This window comes from Orcinus orca, chromosome 2, assembly GCF_937001465.1.
Source record: "Orcinus orca chromosome 2, mOrcOrc1.1, whole genome shotgun sequence".
Taxonomy (NCBI): Eukaryota; Metazoa; Chordata; class Mammalia; order Artiodactyla; family Delphinidae; genus Orcinus; species Orcinus orca.
Window position 1 is genome coordinate 201465558 of NC_064560.1, and position 23506 is coordinate 201489063.

Sequence of the window (23506 nt, forward strand, 5' to 3'; positions counted from 1 at the left end):
CCCCAGGAGGCTGATGCCGGCCTCCACCCTGGTGCTTGTGCCGCTGTGCTCCTGCGGCCTCCTGCACTGACCACTGAATGAGCCCCTCAGGGTTTGCCCACGGGGAGTGGGACTGTTGCCTTTACCTTCGTGTGGGGAGGGGCGGTGAGTCTGGGCTGGAGGCCAGTGGTGCAGGCGTGGTGGAGCCTGAACCAGGGTCTCAGTGGGCATTGAAGGACTCTTGAGGCGGAGCCTGGCTGGACACTTGGGTCCTCGGGGCCCAGAGCGGGCCTCTGCCCCCTTCCCTCTGGCCCCTTGTCCACGTCCTCGGCGGGGGGCACCTCCTGCTCCCCAGGGACCACAGGCACTTCCCCAAGGTGTGCTCAGGTGGCAAGGGATTCTTTTTTTTTTTGCGGTACGCGGTCCTCTCACTGTTCTGGCCTCTCCTGTTGTGGGGCACAGGCTCTGGACGTGCAAGCTCAGCGGCCATGGCTCATGGGCCCAGCCGCTCCGCGGCATGTGGGATCTTCCCGGACCGGGGCATGAACCCGTGTCCCGTGCCTTGGCAGGCGGACTCTTAACCACTGTGCCACCAGGGAAGCCCTGGCATGGGATTTTTTTTTTTTTTTGCGGTACGTGGGCCTCTCTCTGCTGCATCCTCTCCCGCTGTGGAGCACAGACTCTGGACGCGCAGGCCCAGCGGCCATGGCTCACAGGCCCAGTCGCTCCGCGGCGTGTGGGATCCTCCCGGACTGGGGCACGAACCTGTATCCCCCGCATTGGCAGGCGGACTCTCAACGACTGCGCCACCAGGGAAGCCCCTGGCATGGGATTCTTTATTGAACTTTACTAGGAAAAGTTAGGAGAGAGGTCGAACGAGGGCATGGGGGATGTGGGTGGGTGCTGCAGGGCTGATGTGGCCACACTGCGGACCCCTTGGGAAGCGCCTTCTGCTGTGGGACCCTGCCTCACAGCCTAGGGCCCTGCCTGCAGCCCTGGAAACTCCCCTGGACCTTCCCCAGAAGGTCTTCTCTGCATCCTCATTCTGCACGAATGGGGCCTGGGGGTGGACAGCAGGGAGGGTGGGCAGGGGACAGGAGCAGGGCATGGGTGGCAGCGCACTTGGCCCTGGGGGCACTGAGGGCGGGACTGAGCCTGGGGAGTGAGCCCTTGGCTCGGCTGGGCTGGACTCAGACGCTGGATCGGGCTGGTGGAGACTCTGAGTCCTAGATCTGGCTCTGGGCTCCAGCGTGGGCTGGGCCATGGGCTCAAGGCCGTCGCTGTGTTTCAGGGGTTGTTCAGTCAGACCCGGTGTGGGCCCGAGCCCAGGGGCCTGGGAGAAGCCTGGGGTGGTCAGCACCCACGCCCAGCCCAGGTCTCTCTGTGGAGGGAACAGATGCTCTTCTGGGACTTGCCCCAAAGTGGGGTGGTGTGGGGCTGTGTAAGGCGGGCCCCCTGTTGCCTTCGACCTTGGGGCTGAGCTGGGGCCTCTCAGCGCCCGTGTGCTGGACGCTGGGCCCCTGGCTCTGGCCCCTTGGGGGCTGGTCTGCTCCTTCCTCTGGCCCAGGGTCGAGCTGGCAGCCTCGGGGACGCTCACACGAGGGAAAAGGCAGGGCTGTGCGGCGTTCCTGTAGTCGCCGGAAGCCTGCGGCTGCTTCTGCAGGACAGCAGCCAGGACCCACTTCACCTGGAGGACGGCGTGCGTGAGGGACTCTGTGCCCAGCCGAGGCTCTCCCTCTGTTGGGCGCCCCGCCCTGGAACGGGGCGTCCGTGCCCACCTTGCAGAGGGTGACGGCAGCGCCATAGCTCACACTAAGCAGGAAGAGCGCCACGAAGGTTAGGAGGCCGGTCTGCGTCCCCTCCAGCTCGTCACTCTCGGCCTCCTCTGTGCACAGGTCCTCCAGGGCCAGCTCTGCGGGTGCCAGCCGGTCAGCCCCCTGGCCTCGGGGTCCGACGGGGGACAGGCCTGGCCAGCCTTAGGGAGTTGAGGGGACTGGGCCTGGCGCCCTGGTCCTGGGCAGTCCCTCCGTCTGGCCCCTCTGCGACTGCCCAGAGCCACCAGCCGGACCTGGAGGGTGGGGGGTTGGAAGCCCCCGATCTGGCCGGCGGCTGTGTGGGGTGGCGCTGCTCCCCTGCCCTCTGCTGTCCCTCCACTCTCGGGTGGCTGGTGTTATCTCTGCCACCGTTTCTCCGCCACCGTTTCTCCGGCTTTTCTCCTGACGGCTGGTCGCCCCTCTCAGCCCCGCGGGCCCCTCACCTCAGCTCCAGCTCTGCCCCACCCCGCTCCCTGCCCCATGGCAGGCGGGGGCCCCCGGCCTGGGGAGCACCCACGCCCACCCACTGCATGGCCTGTGGCCGCCCAGTCTGGCCCCCTGGGCCCCGTTCCTGCTCGGCTCCATTCTTGCCAACCAGAGGGGCCCTTGAAGAGCAGAGGCTGGCCTCCCTGCCTGGAGCCCTCAGGAGGGGGTCTGGACCTGGGAGGGCCCCTAGGGTCATCAGATCATTGCAGTGGGTGCCCCGAGGGCTGGGCCCGGCTGCACGGATCTTGCCCAGTGTGCGGGAGCCCAGAGCTGCCCCTGGCCCCTTGCTCCTCCTGTCCTGGGGCTGGCCCCCTTCCTTCCCCAGCACGGCCTCTGCTCTGGGCTCGTGTTCAGGGTGTGGGCTGTGCATGTGCTGCTTTCTGTGTGGATGTGGTGGGTGCCTGTGTGCTGTCCATGAGTGTGTCTGTCCGTGTGTGTCCACGTGTGTGTCCACGTGTGTCAGTATGTGTATGTGTATTCATGTGTGTGGGTTCATGTCTGTGTCCCTGTGTCCATACGTGTCTGTGTATATCCATGTCTGTGTGTGTCAGAGTGTCTGTCCATGTGTATCAGTATGTGTCCATGCGTGTGTCTGTGTGTGTCCACGCGCATGTGTCTCTGCGCCTGTGTCCATATGTCTGTGGGTATCCATGCGTGTGTCCATGTGTCTGTGTGTGTCTGTGTGTTCATGTCTGTGTGTCCATGTGTCTGTCCATGTGTATCAGTGTCTGTGTCCATATGTGTTCGTGTATATCTGTGTCCATGTGTGTCAGTGTGTCTGTCCATGTGTGTCTGTTCATTGTATCAGCATGTGTATCTGTGTGTGTTCATGTCTCTGTCCTCATGTGTCTGTGTCCGTGTGTGTGTCCATGTGCGTCAGTGTGTGTCTGCGTGTCCAACTGTCCATCTGTGGGGTGCAGCTGACGGGGAGGGCTTGGCTGCACGAGGAAGCCATGTGGGGCGATGGGTGGGTCCAGGGGCCCCGGTATGACGGCGAAGGGTTTGGGAGTGGCCTGGGAGCTAGGGCGGGCCTCAGGAGGCCACCTGTGAATGTGTGTGAGATGCTACCAGCGGTTGGCAGTGCCGTGTGACTTGGGTGCGTGCGGAGCCCTGGCACCAGTGGGCATGACAATGTGAGGGTGCGTGCGAGGGCTGGGTGCTTCCCTGGACCAATTCAGGGTGGAGTGAGCCTAAGCGGCAAGATGGGGACCCTGGGCGCCGACCCTGGCCCGACCCTGCGTGTGGCCACGCAGGTAGGCTGGGGGTCAGAAGGCAGGGGTCAAAGGAGTGGGCTCCGCACGGGCCCCTGTGCAGGGTTGGCCCATCTGTGCCCAGGAGGTGACAGTGGAGGGACCTGCGTGTTGGTGCCAGTGTGGGGGTCTGACTCGGCCCATTTCTCTACCTGGAGGGCCTGTGTGTGCAGCTGGACTTGGGAGCCTGGGGGCTTGTCTGTGTCCAGAGGGGCTGGCAGGAGGCTGGGGGTGGAGGCTGAGGCCTCCGGGAGCTCCAGGAGAGGCTGGGGTCTCTGTGGTCCCTCCCCTAGGACTACTCTCGGGCTCTTAGAGCTCCTTTGACTGGGTAGAGTCCACAGTGGGGTGGCGGGGAGGCCCTCTGACACAGACGGCGATGCTGGATGGAGACACGTCTCAGCCCTGGCCCCCACCCCGTGCCTCCCTTTCCTCTGTGCCAAGACACCGCTCCCTTCCCCACAGCTCCCCAAGGATGGGCACACCCAGGGCTCTGAGCAGGCACTGGAGTGTTTATTGACAATGGACGGGAGGTCTGGCTGGCCCCCTCCCCTGCCCCAGCAGGATGGAGCCCTGGGATGAGGAGAGGGGGGAGGTCAGGCATCATTTACCAAGGTTGATGGACGTCGATCTCTTGAGCGTCCTTGAGCCGGGCAGCGCCTCGTGCGCCACTTGGCAGGTGAATTTGCTCTTCTGCTCCCAGTCGGCCCGCCTGACCACCAGGTGGCTGTAGATGAAGTAGGCGGAGAAGTCGGGGGTGGGGCTGCGGACCTTGTGGGGCCTCGTGATGGTGTGCTGGTCCGCCTGCATCAGGGCGTCGTTCCGCAGCCACTGCACGGAGATGTCCGCAGGGAAGAAGTTCTGGATCAGGCAGGTGAGGGTGACCTCGCCCTTGGTCTTGAGCTCCTCCTTGGGTGGCGGGAACACGTAGACCTCGGGAACCATGCGCCTGCCTGCAGACAGGTGTGCGGTCAGCCAGGCTCCACCTGGGGGGCCGCCCACCTCCCCTCAGCCTGCGGCTCACCAGGGCCCTTGGAGATGGAGCGCAGGATCTCCTTGGGTAGGTGTGGGTGGGTCACTTTGCAGTAGTAGGTGTCGCCCTTGAGCCAGTCACTGACGTCCACCAGCAGGGTGGACGTGACGGTGACCGTCCCGTTGAACTCATCCTTGAAGACTAGCGAGTCTGAAGGCACTAGATCTTTGTTCTCCCTGGACCAGGTCAGTACAACGTCCTTTTTGCTGGCCAGGTCCACCACCAGGCAGGTGATCTTGGGTGACTTGTTGATGTACAGGTCGAGGGGCGTGGGTGGGCTCAGGTAGGCGCTCACGCCACGGGGCTCGGACTCGGCTGTGTGTGGGAAGGGGCTGAGTGAGGCTGAGTCTGCCCTCCTCTCTGAATCCCCAGCGGCTGGGTGTTGGCGTGGGCGAGGGCCATACCTGTGCACCTGCGGGCGTGGTTGTCGTAGTTGAAGCCATAATAGGTGACCCGGCAGGTGTAGGTGAGTTGGGACACCCACTGGCCCTGCGTGATGTTGAGCTCGCTGTAGGTGGAGGCCAGTTTGCCCTCCACCTTTTCGGGGCCGGTGTGTGGGAACACGTCTGTGGCCTCACGCCCGTCCACCAACCAGGTGACCTTGATTTTGCCTGGGGTGTAGCCGGAGATGAGGCACAGGAGCTGGATGGTGGTATGGGTGTCGCCACGGGGGTCGCAGGAGGAGTAAAAGAGCTTCACGGTGGGGTCGGTGAAGCTCTTGGTGCACCCTGGCGGCAGAGGCAGCAGGAGTGGGGCTGGCCTCTCTGAGCCCCCAGCCCTTCCTCCCTGTCCCTCCCGCCCAGCCTCCCCTCCCCCTCTGGCTGTCTCGCGGGCTGCCCAGGCCTGGCTCACCAGTGACGGCCTTGGTGGTGGTGGTGTTGGACGCAACGTGGGCCACGCTGCAGGTGAGCTTCTGCTTGGACCACTCGCCCGAGAGTGTCACCTGGCTGCTGGTGGTGTAGAGGCTGGAGTTCAAGTTTTGGATGGCAGGGAAGGTCAGCGTGCTCCTGTTCAGGGATGCTGTGTCCCAGGTCATGGTCACTGGGCCTGGGAAGTAGCCCGTGGCCAGGCAGCCCAGCGTCACAGAGGTGGCATTGGTAGCACTTTTGCAACAGGAACGCAAGGGGTAGACAGATGGGCCGTGGATGGAGGCTGTGGGGACAGAACAGTGGTCAATGCTGGCCTCGGGACTGTCACCTGTATGTGCCAGGCTAACTGCTGGCTTTGGAGGGTGGGCTGTGGGGTGGAGGTGGGGAGGTCCAGTGCAGGGAACACCGGGACTGTGTTCCAGCTTTGGGGGACAGATGGCTCCTCCTGGGTCTTTTCCTCATCTCCTGATTCTACTAGGGACGCCCTCCAGTGAATCCTTGTGCCCCTGCAGGAGCAGTGGCTGTCACTGCCCTTGGCCAGGACTCCTGCCCTCAGCCCCAAGTGGGTGGACACGGGGCTCCTGAGTGGAGACGCTAACCCACTCCCTGAGGTGGAGGTTCAGAGCCCATAGCCCTCTGTTGGCACCCGGGGACCCAGGGAGAAACCCCCCAGGCCCAGGAGTTACCAGGCTACTCTTCTGCCCCCACTCATAGACTCCCATTGGAGATCAGGGACCCTGAGAACCTCAGTAGCCACCAGTCTGTCCCCTCTGCCCCACCCATAGCCCTGGGAACACAGGCCTGGGACACAGAGACCCCCAGGATCACCAAGCTGCTTTCCCACTCCTGACCCTAACTCAGACCCCCATCGGGGATCAGGGAGACCCCCAGGAACCATCGAGCTTGCCCTTCTGCTCCAAACCAAAGACCTCATAAGGGCCTGGACCCACAGGACCCCACTTCCCAGGAATCGCCTTGTGTCCCTGCCCCACTCCAAAGTCCCTGTGGGCCTGCTGTGGGCGGGTCCACCTGCCACCCACTGGACCCCTGCTACCTGCAGCCGTGGGTCAGCCTTCAGGTCCCTGAGCTGCTTTGCCATGGCTGCCCCTTCACCCCATCCTTCGGCTGACCAGCCCAGGCCCGCTGGTGCTCTACCTGCCCTGCTGACCCCCCAGGGGAGCCCGATTCCAGGCCCCATGGAGAGAGGACAGAGGCCCCTCAGAGCCCTCCTCAGTCCCCCTCCTCAGCCCTTCTCAGGCTCCTCTGGCTGCCAGGCCGGTCTGCACGTCCCCTGGCCTTGGAGCTCCAGCCCCCAGCCCATCCCAGCCCTGCATCCCAGCTCGGCTCTTCCACCTTCCTCTATTCTGCCGGCTAGCCCAGCTGAGCACAGCCCAGATGACCGTGTGTCAGGACAGCTGAGACCAGCTGAGACAAAGCAGCTCGCGCGTACAGCCCAGCACCCCTAACGGGTCCTGCGCATTTCAAGTCAGCTCAGCCCAGTTCATCCCAGTTCACCCCAGCTCAGCCCAGAGCAGCCTGTCTTGATCCAGCCTGGCCTGCTTCAGCCCCTGACGTCCCATCTCAAGCAAAACAGCTCATCTGAGCTGCGTCCACGTGGTTCATTTTAGTTCAGTTTAGCTGACTGAGCAAAGCTGGACAGGATGACCCCACAGCCCACTCCACCCAGTTAATCCAGCTCAGCCCAGCCCAGTCCAGCCCAGCTCAGCCCAATGTAGCCCTACTCAGCTCAGCCCAGCCCAGCTCAGCACAGCCCAGCCCAGCTCAGCCCAGCCCATCCCAGCTCAGCCCAGCTCAGCCCAGCTCAGCCCAGCTCACCTCAGCCCAGCTCAGCTCAGCCCAGCCCAGCTCAGCCCAGCTCAGCACAGCCCAGCCCAGCTCAGCCCAGCCCATCCCAGCTCAGCCCAGCTCAGCCCAGCCCAGCTCAGCCCAGCTCAGCCCAGCTCAGCTCAGCCCAGCTCAGCCCAGCCATGCCTAACCCAGTTCAGCCCAGCCCAGCTCAGCTCAGCCCAGCCCAGCCCAGCCCAGCTCAGCCCAGCTCAGCCCAGCCCAGCTCAGCCCAGCTCAGCCCAGCCATGCCTAACCCAGGTCAGCCCAGCTCAGCACAGCCCAGCTCAGCCCAGCTCAGCCCAGCTCAGCCCAGCCCAGCTCAGCCCAGCTCAGCCCAGCCCAGCCCAGCTCAGCCCAGCTCAGCCCAGCTCAGCCCAGCCCAGCTCAGCTCAGCCCAGCCCAGCTCAGCCCAGCCATGCCTAACCCAGTTCAGCCCAGCTCAGCCCAACTCCACCCAGTTCAGCTCAGCTCAGCCCAGTTCACCCCAGCTCAGCATAGTTCAGCTCAGCTCAGTCCAGTTCAACCCACCTTAGCCCAGTTCAGCCCAGCCCAGCTCAGCCCAGCCCAGCCCAGCTCAACCGGGCTCAGCCCAGCCATGCCTAACCCAGTTCAGCCCAGTTCAGCTCAGCTCCGCCCAGTTCCACCCAGTTCAGCCCAGCTCAACCAAGCCCAGTTCAACCCAGTTCATCCCTGCTCATCCCAGTTAATCTCAGTTCAGACCAGCTCAGCCCAGTTCAGCCCAGTTTAACCCAGCTCAGCCCATCTCAGCCTAGTTCAGACCAGCTCAGCTCAGCCAACCTTAGCTCTGCCCCACCCCTCTGGGGTAGGCAAGCTCAGCAGAGAAGAGCCCAGCCCAGTGCATTCAGCCCAGGTGAGCCCAGATTGCCCCATTTATCCCACCCAAGTATGCAAGTCGGGCCCCACGCAGCTAAGCCCAGTTTCTTCTGACAGCCCAGCTCAGTCCAGCAGAGTCCAGGCCTGCCTAGTTCACCTGAGGACAGCCCAGCTGAGCCAGGCTAGGAAGGCTGAGTCCTGAGCTCTGCTCAGCTGGGGCAGCCTGCTCCCTCCCTGTCTATCCGCAGCAGCCTGGCCCACGACAGCCCAGCTCACTTTAGCTCAGTGCACGGTCCCACAGGGCTGGGGACAGCCCTTCTGGCCAGTGTGGCCCAGCTGAGGCTGGGATAGCTCATCTGCCTCCACATAACTCCATCCACTCAAGCCAAACTTGGCCCAGCCCAGCCCTGCCTGGCCTACCCTAGTCAGGCTGGCTCAGGCCAGCCCAGCTCAGGCCAGACGATGTGGGCCCAGGCCTGCCTGCCATGTTGGCCGGCCTAGGGACTGAGACCCGCTGCTTCCCCCGACCCTGGGCTGGCCATCACCATTTTTACTGGTTGTAGGCAGACCCACGCTCAGCCCGAGGTCCATGCCCTGTGTGTGATTCTTGCCCTGGCCCTGACCTGTCTGAGATTCTCGGCTCCTTGGTCTTCTCCAGGTCGGCTTCGAGCGTTCTCTTACTTCCCTGTGTCCCCATGCAGGGAAGGGACAGCTGCAAGGCAAGCAGTGACTCAGAAGCTTGGCCCCCGCTGGGTGGGCAGTCCAGGTGTCTTCTCCCAGCAGTGGTCTGGGCAGCTCCAGCAGCGGGGTGCCTGAGGGGCTGGGGTCTTCTGTCAGGTGCCCGTGGCTGGTGTGGCCCATCTGGCCAGTGGTGGCCGTCTGCAGGCTCCCAGGGTAGGCTCCCAGATGAGGTGAATCGTTAGGAAGCATTGCTGTTATTTTTATGCCCAGACGATAGAGCCTGGGGCAGGGCGGGGCAGGGGGGCGAGCTCTGCCTCAGTGCTCTCAGCTAAAAATGGGGTGGGAACCCCCAGGGGCCTCGACAGCCCTGGAAGTTCCCCTCTCTCTCTCTGTTCTCGGGAAGTCGACCCAGTGACGGCCGGTCTCAGGTGAGGCTCCTCTCTGTGGCCTCTTCCCGGCCTCTGCCACCCGGCTCATGACCTCTCCCTCGATGCCACGGGCTGACTTGGTGAGCAGCCGGCACACACTGTGGTCACTACGATGGCCCGGGAAGGGAGAGGGCACCAGGCACCACCACCACTGCCCCCGAGGCAGCCCACGAGGGACGGTCCTGGCCGTTTTGTGCTTGAGAAGTTGAGGCCCGCGTGGCCTAGGTGCCTGCGGCAGAGTGCGGGGCTTTCTGAGCAGCGGTCTGGGGGCCGGCCTGGTGGGGCGGCCCTGGGTACGAGTGTGAGAGGCTGTGGGTCCAGCTGGGTGTAGGCAGGTGCTGGTCCTCTGGTGGCTTCCTGGGCACCCTGCTGGCCGACAGTCTCACCCGCTGTCTGCGAGCCAGCCTCCCGATCGCTGTCCTGCAGCTGGGCTCCCATCGGGGCTGCGACTGGGCTGCGTGGCCGGCAAGGGCTGGCAGGGGCCTGTCGGGAGGTGGGACATGGCTGTGAGCTTGGCCAGTGGCTCGGCGAGACCTCTGCAGCCACCGGACCCTGGGGGGTACCATGCCACCCTGTGCTGCTGCTGTCCATCAAGGCGTGGGGACCACAGAGCGGCCTTCGTAGAGGTGCCCACGGCATTCGACTCTGGTCTGTCGGGGCAGCCAGTCTACCATCGACGCTCCACTGACATGTGCTGAGCCAGATGATGTGCTGAGTCTTGGCCTTGCCTCCATGCTGTGGACGTGTCCTGCAGGCCGGTGTGTCTCTGGAACCCCCCAAAGGCCCAGATGCACACACAGGGGAGGCCACGAGAACTTGCAAGCTAGCTCATCAGCAGGGACTCCTGGGAGGTGACATGCAGTCTTTGTGGAGAGGGAGACAGCAGGACCACGTCCCCTGGGCCCAGGACACCCAGGGCCGCTGGTCTGCATGCAGGGAGGCTGTGCAGAGATGAGCTGTCAGGCCTGCACACTCAGAGGAGTGTCCGGGCCTCTTGGAAGACCCAAGAGGGGCTGCTGGATGGCTGGGGAGGGGCCCCGTGTGCAGAGCCAGGGCCCCGAGGCCCCCAGGACAGATTGTCCTGGTCTGTCCCGCCCCACCCTTGGCCCCAGGGACAGATGCTGCATGGCAGGTGCAGGGGGAACGCCGAGTTCCCTGGAAGGACTCAAGGTTCTGAGAGAAACCACAAGGCAGGCAGAGCCCCACCGGGGAGCCTTCTGCCAGGTGGTGCCTGGCCCTGCGGCCTGTACGGTGTGAGTGTGTGGGGCTGGGGGCTTGGCCCGGCACCCCTGCGCTTCCTGCCCAGCTGTGGGCGTTCAAGGCTGAGGCCTCGTGCCCAGCCGGCCCCTCCCCCAGCTCTACCCCAGCACCCCAGGAGCCACTGGGCTGCCGGCGCAGGGGCAGGGAGGGTAGGGGGGTGTGTCCCTCGGTGCTGGAGGAGACTCGCTCCTGCGCCTGCTCAGCTGCAGGAAGTTAGATGGGACCTGGCCAGACAGCCTGGGATAGGTGGGCCTTGAGCCAAGGCAGTGTGAGGTCCCTCTGAGGCTGGGCCTCCGTGTAAGGGCCTGTGGGGTAGCCGGGGGCCAATGCTGGCTCCGGCCAGTGGATTGCTTGGAGGGAAGGCCAAGCTGCAGATGGTTTCTTTGACATTTCCTGACCAGGACACTAAATGGGCGGCAGCGCTAGCCTCCAGATCCCTCAGACTCAACCAGGGGCTCACTGCCCTCGGTACCCATGGTGGGGGCCAGGCCCCAGAGTTCTCCTGAACAGTGAGACCAGCTGACCCCCTTGTTGCCCTTGGTTGTGGCCCCAACATGGGCCCAAAGATGCTTCAATCCCCCCTCCCCGGCTTCCTTCCCCCAGGCCAGGCCTGGCTCCACTGCTGCCCGCTCCCTCTTGGGGCTGGCCCACCACCACCCAGGCCTCCAGACGTCCTCCACCCCAGGGAGGCCCCGCTTCTCCAGCTCCGTGCCTGCCTTTCCAGCAAGGATGCTGTCATTACACTCTCTGAAGTGTGCAGTGCGTTGTCTCCTAATTTAAATGCTCCCATTACTAATGAGCTGGAGTATCTCTTCAGAGACTTGGGAGACATTTGGACGTCTGTCTCTGATCTCATCCTGCTTTCTGAAGATTTTCTTGGCGATTTCCTGGGAATTTGCAAGGCAGTCATCTCTAGGGGCTTGCCCCTTGCTAGTTTTAACCTTGGGATAAACTTCTCCTGGTCAATGCCCTGGTTGCTAATGCTGCTTGTTGAGTCCTCCTTTAACAGAAATTCTTCATTTCCACGTGGCAGGTTCATCAGCTCTTTACCCTGCAGCTTGCACGTTTGGAGGCTGCCATGTGAGCTTCCTGCGGCTGCAGTCACAAAGGCCCACAAACTTAGTGGCTTAAAACCACAGAAATGGACTCTCACATTCTGGAAGGCAAGAAATCCAAAAACAAGGTGTTGGCAGTGCCAAGCTGCCCTGAAGGCTCCAGGGCAGGGTCCTTCCTGCCTCTTCCAGCCCCTGCTGGCTATTGACATCACTCCAATCCTTCCTCCATCTTCACATGGCCATCTGCCCTGTGTGTCATCTTCTCCTGTTATAAGTCACTGGACTTACAATGCTTCTGAAATCTAGTGTGATCTAATCCCAAGGTCCTTAACCTAATTACATTTTCAGAGACCCTATATCCAGACAAGGTCACATTCTGAAGTTCTGGGTGGACATACATCCCACCAGGCTGTTGCTGTTCCTGTGCTCCGCCAGCCTTGCTGGTCCATTTCCTTCCAGCTATATTTAAAGTTAGCCTTTCAGATGTAAGTGTTTGATCCCAGCAGGCTCCATCACCACTCACCGTGCATATGGTGTGGAGTAGAAACCCAGGTTGAAGTTCTCCACAGAAGAAGCCAGTTTCCCACCCATCTCAGAAGCTTTCCCGCTGCCTGAAGGCGCCACACTCATTGCAGTCCAAGTTCCTAGGAACTTGCAGGCTGTTTCTGAGTGCTCTCCTATTCCTTGGGTCTGGTAGTCTGTGCATGAGTACCGTCATTTTCAGTGATGGTTTTGTGTATGTGTTAACATTCAGGGGGACAGTCCCCCTGAAACCCCTCATCCTGTGCTTTTATTTTTCAAAATGGGCTAAGCTGTAAATGGATCTCACAAACAAACAAAGAAACGAACAAAACCAACCCAGCTGGAATTTTGGTTGGGAGTACACTGTATTTCTTAGTCTGGGAGATAGATGACACTTTAATCTAACATGTCATTCCTTCCTTGACCAGTGTATCTCTCCAGCCATTCAGATTTCTTTTATGTCCTTGAATAGAGTTCAATTTTTTTCTCAGAGGTCTTGGGCGTTCTTTCCCAGGTTATTCCTCCCATTGCTGTGATTTGTGCCTGGCTTTCTGTTACATTTTCTAGTAGGTTTTTGCTGACATAGAGGAACACAGCTGCTTTTGGTAAGTTGGTCTTGCATGGAAATTGCCCCGATTTTCTTGTTAGTTCTAACAGTTTGTCTGCTGATTGTGTTGGCTTTTCCTTGGAAATGATCACATCATCTACAAGTAATACCTCCTTCACATCTTTCCTTTCAATCTTAACAGCCCTGTTTCTTTTTCTTGTCACGTAGCATTGGCCAGGACCCCCAATAATCTATTAAATAAACATTTTCCAAACTGTTTTGACCACAATCCTTGTAAAAAAGGTGTCTTATATTATAATCTAATTCACATACACACATTATTTATATGTAACATATATTATGTATATTTATTTATGTAACTGAAACAAAATTTTCATGAAAATATTTACCCTTGTTATGTACAATGCATAGACTTTTTTTCTTTGTTTATTAAAAAGAGCTGGCTGTAACTGTCTGATTTGATTTCACAGTCCACAAATAGTTAAGCACATATCTGTAAAGCACTGCAAAATAGTGTGACAGAAGTGACAGGCGTCCTTGCTGTGTCCCTAATCTTATGGGAACACCTCTTAAAGTTTGGCTATCAAGTGTGTTCACTGTAGCTTTATTCCTTCTTTCCTACATTCTTTTGGGTTAATAAGTACTTCTTAGTACTTATTAGTTAATACTTAGTACTTAGTAAGTACTTTAAGTACTTATTCCATTCTAACTTCTCTGGCAACTTCCCTGGTGGCTCAGTGGTTAAGAATCGGCCTGTCAATGCAGGGGACGTGGGTTCAATCCCTGGTCCGGGACGATCCCTCATGCCACAGTGCAACTAAGCCCATGTGCCACAGCTACTGAGACTGCACTCTAGGGTCCATGCACCATAACTACTGAAGTCTGCTCACCTAGAGCCTGTGCTCCGCAACAAGAGAAGCCACTGCAATGAGACACCCGTGCACCACAATGAAGAGTAGACCCTTCTCGAGAAAGCCCACACGTAGCAATGAAGAGAAGGCCCATGCGTAGCAACGAAGACCCAACGCAGCCAAATATAAGTAAATAAATAAATGTATAAAAAAAATAAAGGAAACGAAAGAGGTATGACAACTGAAACAACGTGTGATCTAGGATTTCCTTTTTCTTTTCTTTCGTTTTTTTTTTTTTTTTTTTGCGGTACGTGGGCCTGTCACTGTTGTGGCTTCTCCCGTCGCGGAGCACAGGCTCCGGACGCACAGGCTCAGTGGCCGTGGCTCACGGGCCCAGCTGCTCCATGGCATGTGGGATCTTCCCGGACCAGGGCACAAACCTGTGTCCCCTGCATCAGCAGACGGACTCTCAACCACTGGGAAGCCCTAGGATTTCCTTTTTAAAAAAAATTTCTCTGTCAACTTTTTATAAATTTATTTATTTATTTTTGGCTGTGCTGGGTCTTCGTTTCTGTGCGAGGGCTTTCTCTAGTTGTGGCGAGCAGGGGCCACTCTTCATCGCGGTGCGTGGGCCTCTCACTGTCGTGGCCTGTCTTGGTGTGGAGCACAGTCTCCAGACGCGCAGGCTCAGTAGTTGTGGCTCACGGGCCCAATTGCCCCGTGGCATGTGGGATCTTCCCAGACCAGGTCTCGAACCCGTGTCCCCTTCATTGGCAGGCAGATTCTCAACCACTGCGCCACCAGGGAAGCCCCTCTGTCGACTTTTTAGATAAGCCTCTTTGCATATGGATTCAGTGAATATAATGTGCATCCTGAAGTCATCACAATGAACTTAGATTCAATATTTGACTACCTCACATAAGTCATTAGAGCCTTGAGAAAGTAGAGTTTCATTTATGAACTCATCTTTTGTGCTACTGTCATATATGTTGCATCTGTACCTATTATAAACCCCACAACACAGTGTTAATAATTTTTACTTTAAACAATCGATTATCTTTTTAAGAAACTAGAGAAAAAAGATTAGTTTTTGCACTTGCATATTTGCCATCTCTGATGCTCGCCTTTCTATCCTGTAAATCAGAGTTTCCATTTGGTGTCATTTCCTTTCAGCACAAAGATTCTCTGTTAGCTTTTCCTTTACTGCAGGTCTCTTGGAAATGCACTCCCTCAGTTTTTGTGTATCTAAAAATGTCTATTACATATTCATTTTGGAGCGACATTTTCTCTGGATGTAGAATTCTGGGTTGAAACTCCCCCCTTCTATTGCTTCCTGGTCACCATTTTTCCCGATGAGAAGCCAGATGTAGTTTGTTCCCTGTATGTCCGTGTTCTTTCTCTGGCTGCTATCAAGACACCTCCTTCACCTTTGGTCTTCATCAGTTTGCACAATGTGTCTCAGCATGGCACATCATGTTGTATTTATGGTTAGGAACTGGCTGAGCTTCTTAAATCTGCAAATTGATATTTTCATCACATTGGGAAATTTTGCTTTTTATCTCTTCAAAGACTTTTCCTGCCCTATTCTATCTCTTGTCCCTTTCTGGGACTCCAAAATTTTATGTATTTTCAAATGTTTCATAGTGTCTCATAGGACATTGAGTCTCTTTTTTTTTTTTCAATATTTTTCTTTCTGTTCTTTGGATAGGATTAAAAGAACATTTTATTGATATATAAAATATATAGATATTATATATAATCTATATATTATATATAAATATATTTTACACACATAATACATTAGAATATCTATAATAAATATAGAATGTTTCTATATTGAAATGTAGTTTTCTGACCTTTCTTATGCCTTCTCCAATCTGCTGTTAAGCTCATCAAGTGACTTAAAAAACTCAGAATTGTACTTTCTAGTTCTAGAATTTTTATTTGATTCTTGTAGATAGTTTAAAATTTTCTGTAGAGGTTATCTAGTCACTCATTATGAGCATATTTTCCTTTAAGATCTCTGAACATATTTATAATAGCTGCTTTAAAGTCCTTGTCATAATTGGGTCTGTGTCTGGGTCATCCTTGGATCATTCTCCATTGACTATTTTGTATTTTGACCATGGGTCACATTTTCTTATTTCTTTGCACATTTAGTAATTTTTGAATGTGCGCTGGGTGTGGTGGATGAAGTATGATCCAGACTATGGATTTTGTACTCTTCCTCAGAGAAGTATTGATTTTTTTGTCAGGAGGCAGTCTGCTTGACTGGATTCCAAAATCTGTCTGCCATGGTATTATTTCTGTGGTTGGCAGTAGCTAACGTCTCCTCAGTTCTTTCAGCCTCCTGCTTGTGGTTTTTCCCCGGCCCTCAGGAGTTTCCCCTACACATGCACAGGTAAGGGGACAGTCAAGGATTTGAGCAGAGTGTACATACAGAATTTGGGGTTTCCCCTTCTGTGGCTCCCTCCTTTTATGGACATCTCCCCTTAATTTCCAGCTGCCCTTGCAATGTAGCCCTGCATCCCATGATCTGACCCCTCAAGCCAGTGTGACTGCTATTCTTGTTCATATTCTAGCTGCACCTGGTGCCTGGTAGGGGTACATCCTCAGAGAAATCTTTCAAGGGGATCATTTTCTCCAGTGTCTGCTTGCTTTCGGTCATTCCCCAGTGCCTTCAACTCCTCTTTTTTTTTTTTTTTTTATAAACTTATTTATTTATTTATTTTTGACTGCGTTGGGTCTTCGTTGCTGCGCACAGGCTTTCTCTAGTTGCGGCGAGCGGGGGCTGCTCTTCGTTGCGGTGCGCCGGCTTCCCATAATGGTGGCTTCTCTTGTTGCAGAGCATGGGCTCTAGGCGGGCGGGCTTCAGTAGTTGTGGCACATGGGCTCAGTAGTTGTGGCTTGCGGGCTCTAGTGCGCAGGCTCAGTAGTTGTGGCGCACGGGCTTAGTTGCTCCGCGGCATGTGAGATCTTCCCGGAGCAGGGCTCAAACCTGTATCCCCTGCATTGGCAGGCAGATTCTTAACCACTGCGCCACCAGGGAAGCCCTCAACTCCTCTTTTAAAACAGCTCCCCCCCACCCCCCAGGGCTTATAATTGCTATTTGCAAGGGATTAGTCTGGCCCAAGCTGCCTCACCTGTGGTGGAGTCAGAACTACTTTCTCTGATGTGGTTTTTCATTTTCATTTCCCTCGTAACCAGTCTGGTTCCTTTCAGACGTTTGAGGGCTCTTTGGACATCTTTTGTGAAACATCTGCTCAGTTCTCTTTACCACTTCTCTACCGAACTGTTTGATTTTTCTGATCGATTTGCAGGAGTTTGCTATATATTCTGGATCTGTTTCTGTGAGTTGTATATGTTAATAGGAGAAATTGTGAAAGACTTGGAAATGGACCAAAGGGTTACTTCTTGTGTCTTCAGTGGAGAGCAAGGCATTGTCTTACACACCCTTCAGGGTTATCTGATTCTACGGGTTCTATGATTTTCATCATCTTTGAGCTACTTCACAACTCTGTAAGCCATGGATAATTGATGGCAATGCAAATTCTCTTTTTTTGGAACGACGATTGATTCTTCTCCGCCTCCCATGTATAAACTCACTTCAGTATCCTTGATTCAACTATATACATGTAGTACTTTGAATTCTACTTTGAAGTGGGTGTAAACCATTAATTGAGTTAAATAAAATTGTGAGATGTGTTCTTTATGTATCTGTGTGAGCGTCATCATCAGACCATGTTTTGAAACCTATCATGTCACTGACATCTGCTCCCACCTGGCCCCACGTATCCTGGGTCCAGAAGTTCTGTGGCCAGGAGGGCAGGAGACCAGGTGTTGACAAGCAGACCCGAGGCAGCCACGCCACTCCTCCAGGGCTCCGCTTCAGGGTGCTCCCCCCGGGGAGTTCACCCTGGCCCCGAGACTGGGCTGTTGCTTCTGTTGTAGGGCCTCGTGCTCCAGCTTTCCATTCATAGCACTTATCATGATGGTCCGTACATCATCGTTTGTGGGGTGACTTACTGGAGACCTGCTTTTGCCCTGCTCCCTACTGTCCTTGAGGCCAGAGGCCACATCTGTGTTATTCATCACGGGGTGCTCAGTGTCCAGCGATGATGACAGAGTTGCCATCGGGTGAGTAGTTGTCTGGTAGATCAATGGATGCCCCTTCACAGGACTTCCAGGGCTTCTGTCTCTCCAAACATCTCCAGGCTGGAGGGATGTCGTCAGACAGCCTGTCCCCGAGGGCAGGAATCAGATGAGGAGGGTGTTGTCGAGTCTCTCTAAGAGGTAGTGTGGGCAGTGGAAAGAACATCAGAAGACATAGATGAAGCCCTGGCATCCTCCCCAGAGGCAGGGTGTCCTCTCAGACAGGGGCTTCAATGGTAAGATTGTGACAGTGACCCCCGCCTCTTGGGGCATTGTGAGTACGAAAGGAGAGGAGGTCTCTGCGAGGGTCAGAGTCATAGACCCACTCAGCTGGGCCGTGTGTTCGGACATTAGTCCGGGCGTTGCTGTGAAGGTATTTTGTAGATGTGGTTAACATCGACAGCCAGTGGGCTCCAAGTAAATGAGATGACCCTGCATGATGCGGGCGGGCCTCATCCAACCAGGGAAGGACTTAACAAAACTGAGACTTCCTGGAGAGGAAGGAATTCTGCCTCAAGACAGCAGCACCTACTCCCGCCTGAGCTTCCAGCGCGCTGGGCTGCCCCACAGATTCCAGAAGTGCCAGGCAGCCCCGCACAAACATGAGAGCCAGTTCCTTGAAAGAAATCTTGTTGTCTCTATATGTCGATATATGTATGTCCTCTATATCCATGTCTATCTTTAGCTGAATTTTAGCTCTATCTATAGATGTACATATGTACATATATAGCTATATCATATGTCTGTATGTATTATCTATCATCTATCTATCTATCCATCATCTATCTATCATCTATCTATCTATATCTATCTGTCATCTATGTTCTATTGGTTCTGTTTCTCTTGAGAACCCTGACTAATAGTCTCTGAAAACCCTGTAAAAGTCAGGACACCGTGTGCACATCACATGTGGTTATTACATTTGTGCTTGTTGTTGAGTTTACTTCACTCAGTGGCATTTGAGGGTGGCTGTATCAGCCAGATTTCACTCGGGTGCACTGTGACCACAGCCCCCAGGTGAACAGGCTGCGACGTCAGGGTCTATTTCTCTCTCGCTGCCCCGTTGGCTGCAGTTTGTCTGGGCTTCTCTGTTCCAGGATCCAGGACAAAGGAGCAGGTGCCTTCTGGAACTTGCCAACGTCAGGGCAGAGGGACGGAGCAGTGGTGGTCTGCACAGTGGACAGAAGCACAGAGGGTGGGCCGTGAGTGGTGGGGACAGTCATCGACGTACCCCCAGGATGAAGACACACTTGGGGAGCACAGAGCCAGCTGCCTGACAGCTGGTACGCCACCTCGTCCTGTGCACTGTGCCCTCCTGGGTCTGTCTGTATCACTGACGCTGCCGGCCCCTTGCCTGGTCTCGCTCTCCCCACACCTGGCTGTGGGCAAACTCTACAGCCCCCACTGGCCTCTCCCCGGGCCTGGCCCTCTGCAGCCTGCATTTGAAAAGACCCTAGGGGTGGCAGTGGGGGGTTGTCACCCAGCCCCAAGTCAGGCTGATGCTGTGACCAACTCCTCCACCTATGGCCCCCAGCCCCGGCCCCAGCCCCTGCCCACATCCGTGCCGGGTGGGGCCGGGGCCGGGCAGGCCCTGGCTGTGACTTTGCAATGGTGATCCCAGCCTGGAGAGCAGCCTGACGGATCCACAGGGATGACAGCGAGACGGGTGCCCAGGCTGGTCCCTCCCTCGTGCTGCGACTCAGCCACGTCTGGGGGTGCCCGTAAGAGCCTCTTTGGGGAGGCCAGGCTGCTCTCCCCGTGCCCTCCCCCACCGGCTGACTGTCCCTGTGACTCTGGGCGGGCCTGGTGACGTGGCAGCAGCAGTGCCAGGAGCCCGTGGACTGGGACAGAGCCCAGCAGAGTTCCACACGACCCCCAGCCCTGGCCTGGCCCGTCCCCAGGCCCGTCCCCAGGCCCGCCCCATGCAAGCTGAGAACACGTGGGGGCTTCAGCAGCACGCGCGCGCCAGGGGTCTCACGTGCCTACGCCCCACGGTGGCGGGTACTTCCCGCATCTCACCAGCCCTGCCGCTGCTCTGCCAGCCCATCTGGGTCCTGGGGTGGGGGGCACCTAGCCAGGGGTTTCCTGTCTCAGTTCGTCCGGCTGCTCCAACGAGGCACCACACACGTATGGAGGGCAGACACTTGCCCTCACTGCTCTGGGGGCTTGAAGTCCAAGGCCACGGAGCCGGCAGATTCGGTGTCTGGTGAGGGCCGCTTCCTGGTTCACAGATGGCGTCTCCCTGCTGTGTCCTACCATAGAGAAGGACTGAAGCTCTATAGGGTCCCTACAGGGACACTAATCCCACTCACAAGGGATCACCCTGATGACCTCATCAACTCCCCAAAGCCCACTCCTAACGGCATCATATTAGAGGCTTAGGGCTTCAGTGTATGAATTTTGGGGGAGATATTCAGTCCATTGCATCGCCTTCTCTTCCCCTCCTCCACTCATACCAACCATTCTGTCTTGGACCCCACAGACACCACACCATGGACATCACACCACAGATGTCACAACGGGATTCAGAGTTCAGACTGACAATGTCTCCCTTGGTGAGGGAGGCGTCTGGGACCGGGTGGTGGCCCAGGGGTGCAGGCGTGTGTGTGTGTGTGTAAGACACAGATGGAGGTGTGTGGTGGTGAGGTGAGGCACTGACAGGTGTGTGTGGAGCTCATGGTCTGGGGGGCGCTAGGGGTCAGGACGCAGCGGGAGGCTGATCTCAGGCGCACACAGGGGCAGCCCGAGGGGCTCAAGGGCAGGCGTCGGCCACTGTCTTCGGGGTGCTAGGGGGGCGTGGAGAGGTGAGGGATGCCGTGTGGTGTGGCACTGCTGGGGGGGGAGGGTGGGAGCCCTGGGGCCCAGTGTGGGGCAGTTCTCCAGGGGCCCAGAGGCAGCCGTGCCAGGGACGGGGTTCAGCTAGGAGGCCGTGGGGCCGGCCCTCGTGTGACCACCCTGGCGTTCATGCGGGGCGGGCAGCTAGCGGCTGCTCGTTGGTCTGGGGGATGGAAGCGAGGGGCAGGGCCCAGGGCTGGGCAGGCGGTGCTGCCCTCAGGCAACTTCAGCTTCTCGGTCACATGTTTCGGGGGAGGGAAACGCAGGGTGTGGGCTGACCCCCAGGTCCGTCACCGGGAGCCCCCATGGAGCCCAGCAGGCAGAGGGGGTCCTGTGCCGGCGTGCCCAGCGTGCTGGCAGGGTCCCCGAGGGCCAGGTGTTCTCCCGGACACTGCTGTGCACCCCTCGGCCATCCTGTTTGCCGCCCCTCCCGGCCTCCCCGTTTGGTGCAGGGACCGCTGAGCGATGCAGTCCCTTCCCTGCATACCATTCTCTCTGTCTCTGCCTCTGTCTGTCTCTGTCCCCCCACAGGAAGCTGCACCGGCACATCGGACGGCCTTGGGGTGCAGCGTCCCTGCTGAGCAGACTCCGGCTGCCGGTCTGGGGGGCTGTCCTGCTAGTCCCCTCGCCCTGAAAGGCTGCAACAAACACAAGCGTGGCTTCCGGCAGCCCAAAGCCGCGTCCCCGGGATGAGCCAGCCCCCCTGAAACGCCGGCCTGAGGGAGCCCAGCACGGCCAGCACCCGACCCAGACCCCGGCCCACTTTTTTGGAGGTTTTACTGAGAAGGGCTGACAGCTGTGGATCCCGACTCTGCCCTCTGGGAGGGGTGTGTCTCCTCTGAGGTGGAATCACCAGGAGGGATGGGCCCCTGGTCTCCGTGAGGGCGGAGTCCTGACCCATCCCTGCATCCTTGCCGGCCGGCGGGCACAGCGGCCTCATCGCCTCTGCACGGCCACCCTTCCTGGTCCCTCACCAGAGCCCCTGGAGCCCCACTCCTGCTTCTCCTGTGACACACTGGTCACCTCTGTGCAGCCAGCTGAGCTCAGTGCCACCCGACCCCCTCCCCTCCTGCGGTCCTTCTCACTGCCGTCTGTCCTGAGCGGTGAGCCGGGTCTGGCTCTGCTCCCCTTTGGCAGCCCCTCCCCACCGCTGCCCCTCCTGGCCTGGGGTCCTGGCGTCCCCCCGGTCCTCCTTTCTCGCACCCAGCTCGGCTGTTTTGGGCTGAATTGTGTCCCCAAATTCCAGCTTTGAAGCCCGGACTCCCAGGACCTCAGAATGTAACTGTATTTGGAGATGGGGTCTGTAAAGATGTGGTGATGTAAACTGGGGTCTCTAGGGTGGGTCCTAATCCAGTCTGCCCGGCGTTCTTAAAAGAGGAGGACATTAGGACAGAGACACGCACAGAGGGACGACCACGTGAGGACACGGAGAAGACGGCGTCTACACGGCACGGAGCCAGGCCTCGGGAGAAGCCAGCCCTGCACCTCCAGGATCTGGGATTCCAGCCTCCAGGGTGTCAGACAGTGACGTCTGTGGTCAAAGGCCCCCTGTGGTGTCTGTTACAGCCGCCTGTGCAGACACACCCAACACGTGCGGCTTCCCCATGGCTCCCCCAGGCCCCTGGCTCGCCCCTGCACCCACAGGCCAGGTGGGAACCCCAGGCTTGGGTGGTGGCATAGGGGAGACTGGCTGTGGATTTCCCGAGGGTAGGCGGCGTGTTAACCTAGGGAGACTTCTCAGCGAGCTAGGCGACTGTAAAGAACGCTTTATTGTCGTAACAAAATGAAGACACAGCGAAGAGCATCGACGGGCCCCACGTTCAGAAAGGAGAAAAGCCTCCCGAGCTGCGACCACGTGGCCCTTCTCTCCAGTCCGGGAGCAGCTCCACCACACGCGCATGCTGACTGCGCTTTTCCGCAGAGACCGGAGAGCTGGTACCGGGCCCTGAGGCGGGGGCCCGGGGTCCGAGGCTGGCCCTACGCGGGTCGCGTCTCTCACCCCCACCCCGGTGCAGGCGGAGCTCCTGCTGTACGTGCCTCAGGCCTTTGGCTGCAGGATGGGCTGGCCGCGCCTTCTGCCCTCTTTTCCGGGAGCCCCTCCAGCTCAGCCCGCGGGGCACCAGGTCAACAGCGTGCTCCCCGGGAGGCCGGTCTGGCTGGACCTCACCGCCTCCCGCGCTGGGGCTCCTGCAGCGGCCTCGGGCCCAGGTCTTGCTCTGAGCAGCGTCCTCGGTGGAGGTGACCTGAGGGACCATTAGCGGCACCTGCAGAAGCTCTCCTGCTGGGAGAGGCGGGCGGCTCCCCTCCAGCATCTGGCACAGGCCCTCCTCCCGGGGACCCTGCGTCTGGAGCTCGGCCGGGACAAGATGCAGGGGCCAGGCCCTGTGCAGAGGCCCAGACGCCGGCCTCCTCCTCCTGTTCGAGGGGGACCCCCACGCCGACCCGGGCGTTCCCGGTGGTCCCTGGGGTCCTGGAGGTGTCCTGCGGGGACATCAGCTCAGGTTGGGCATCACCTGCGGTCCCCTCGGGTCTGTGAGTGGGGTGGGGGGCAGGTTGTGGTGGCCACGAGGCCAGAGGCCGGGGGTGCAGGTGAGGGTGCTCGTGAGCTCAGAGGCTGGCGAGGTCAGCGGGCGGAGGAGAGGCCTGGCGCAGGCTGAGCGGCACAGGGGGATAGACGTGGTCCTATAGGTCAGGGGCGGCCCAGGACGCAGCCCGTAGTGAGCGCTAGGCACCCTGTCCGACCATGTTCCTGTAGTCGGGGACAATCGTCTGCTTCAGCTCCACCACCGACGAGAAGATCCACTTCACCTGAGGGGCAGCGGGAGTGAGCGCAGGCTGGAAACCACCCAGGCCGCCCCCTAGGGCCTGTCCCCATTCCCCGGGCCGACGGACAGCGAGGAGTTCCGGGGGGACAGGAGGCCATGATGGGGACAGTGTGGGAGAGTGAGGGACAGTGAGGGACAGTAGGGGACAGTGATGGACAGTGAAGGACAGTGAGGGGACAGTGAGGGACAGTGAGGGAGAGTGAGGGCCCGTTAGGGACA

General features: G+C 58.2%; 1 gene segment (V, D, J or C); it reads right to left on the bottom strand.

Moving 5' to 3' along the window:
• Positions 1-800: 800 nt before the first annotated feature.
• LOC101277134 (immunoglobulin heavy constant epsilon-like) lies at positions 801-9657 on the bottom strand. The segment is given in 7 exon segments: positions 801-1666; positions 1758-1891; positions 4138-4479; positions 4551-4874; positions 4964-5287; positions 5412-5885; positions 9606-9657. Coding segments are annotated over 7 exon segments (2478 nt in total).
• Positions 9658-23506: the final 13849 nt, after the last annotated feature.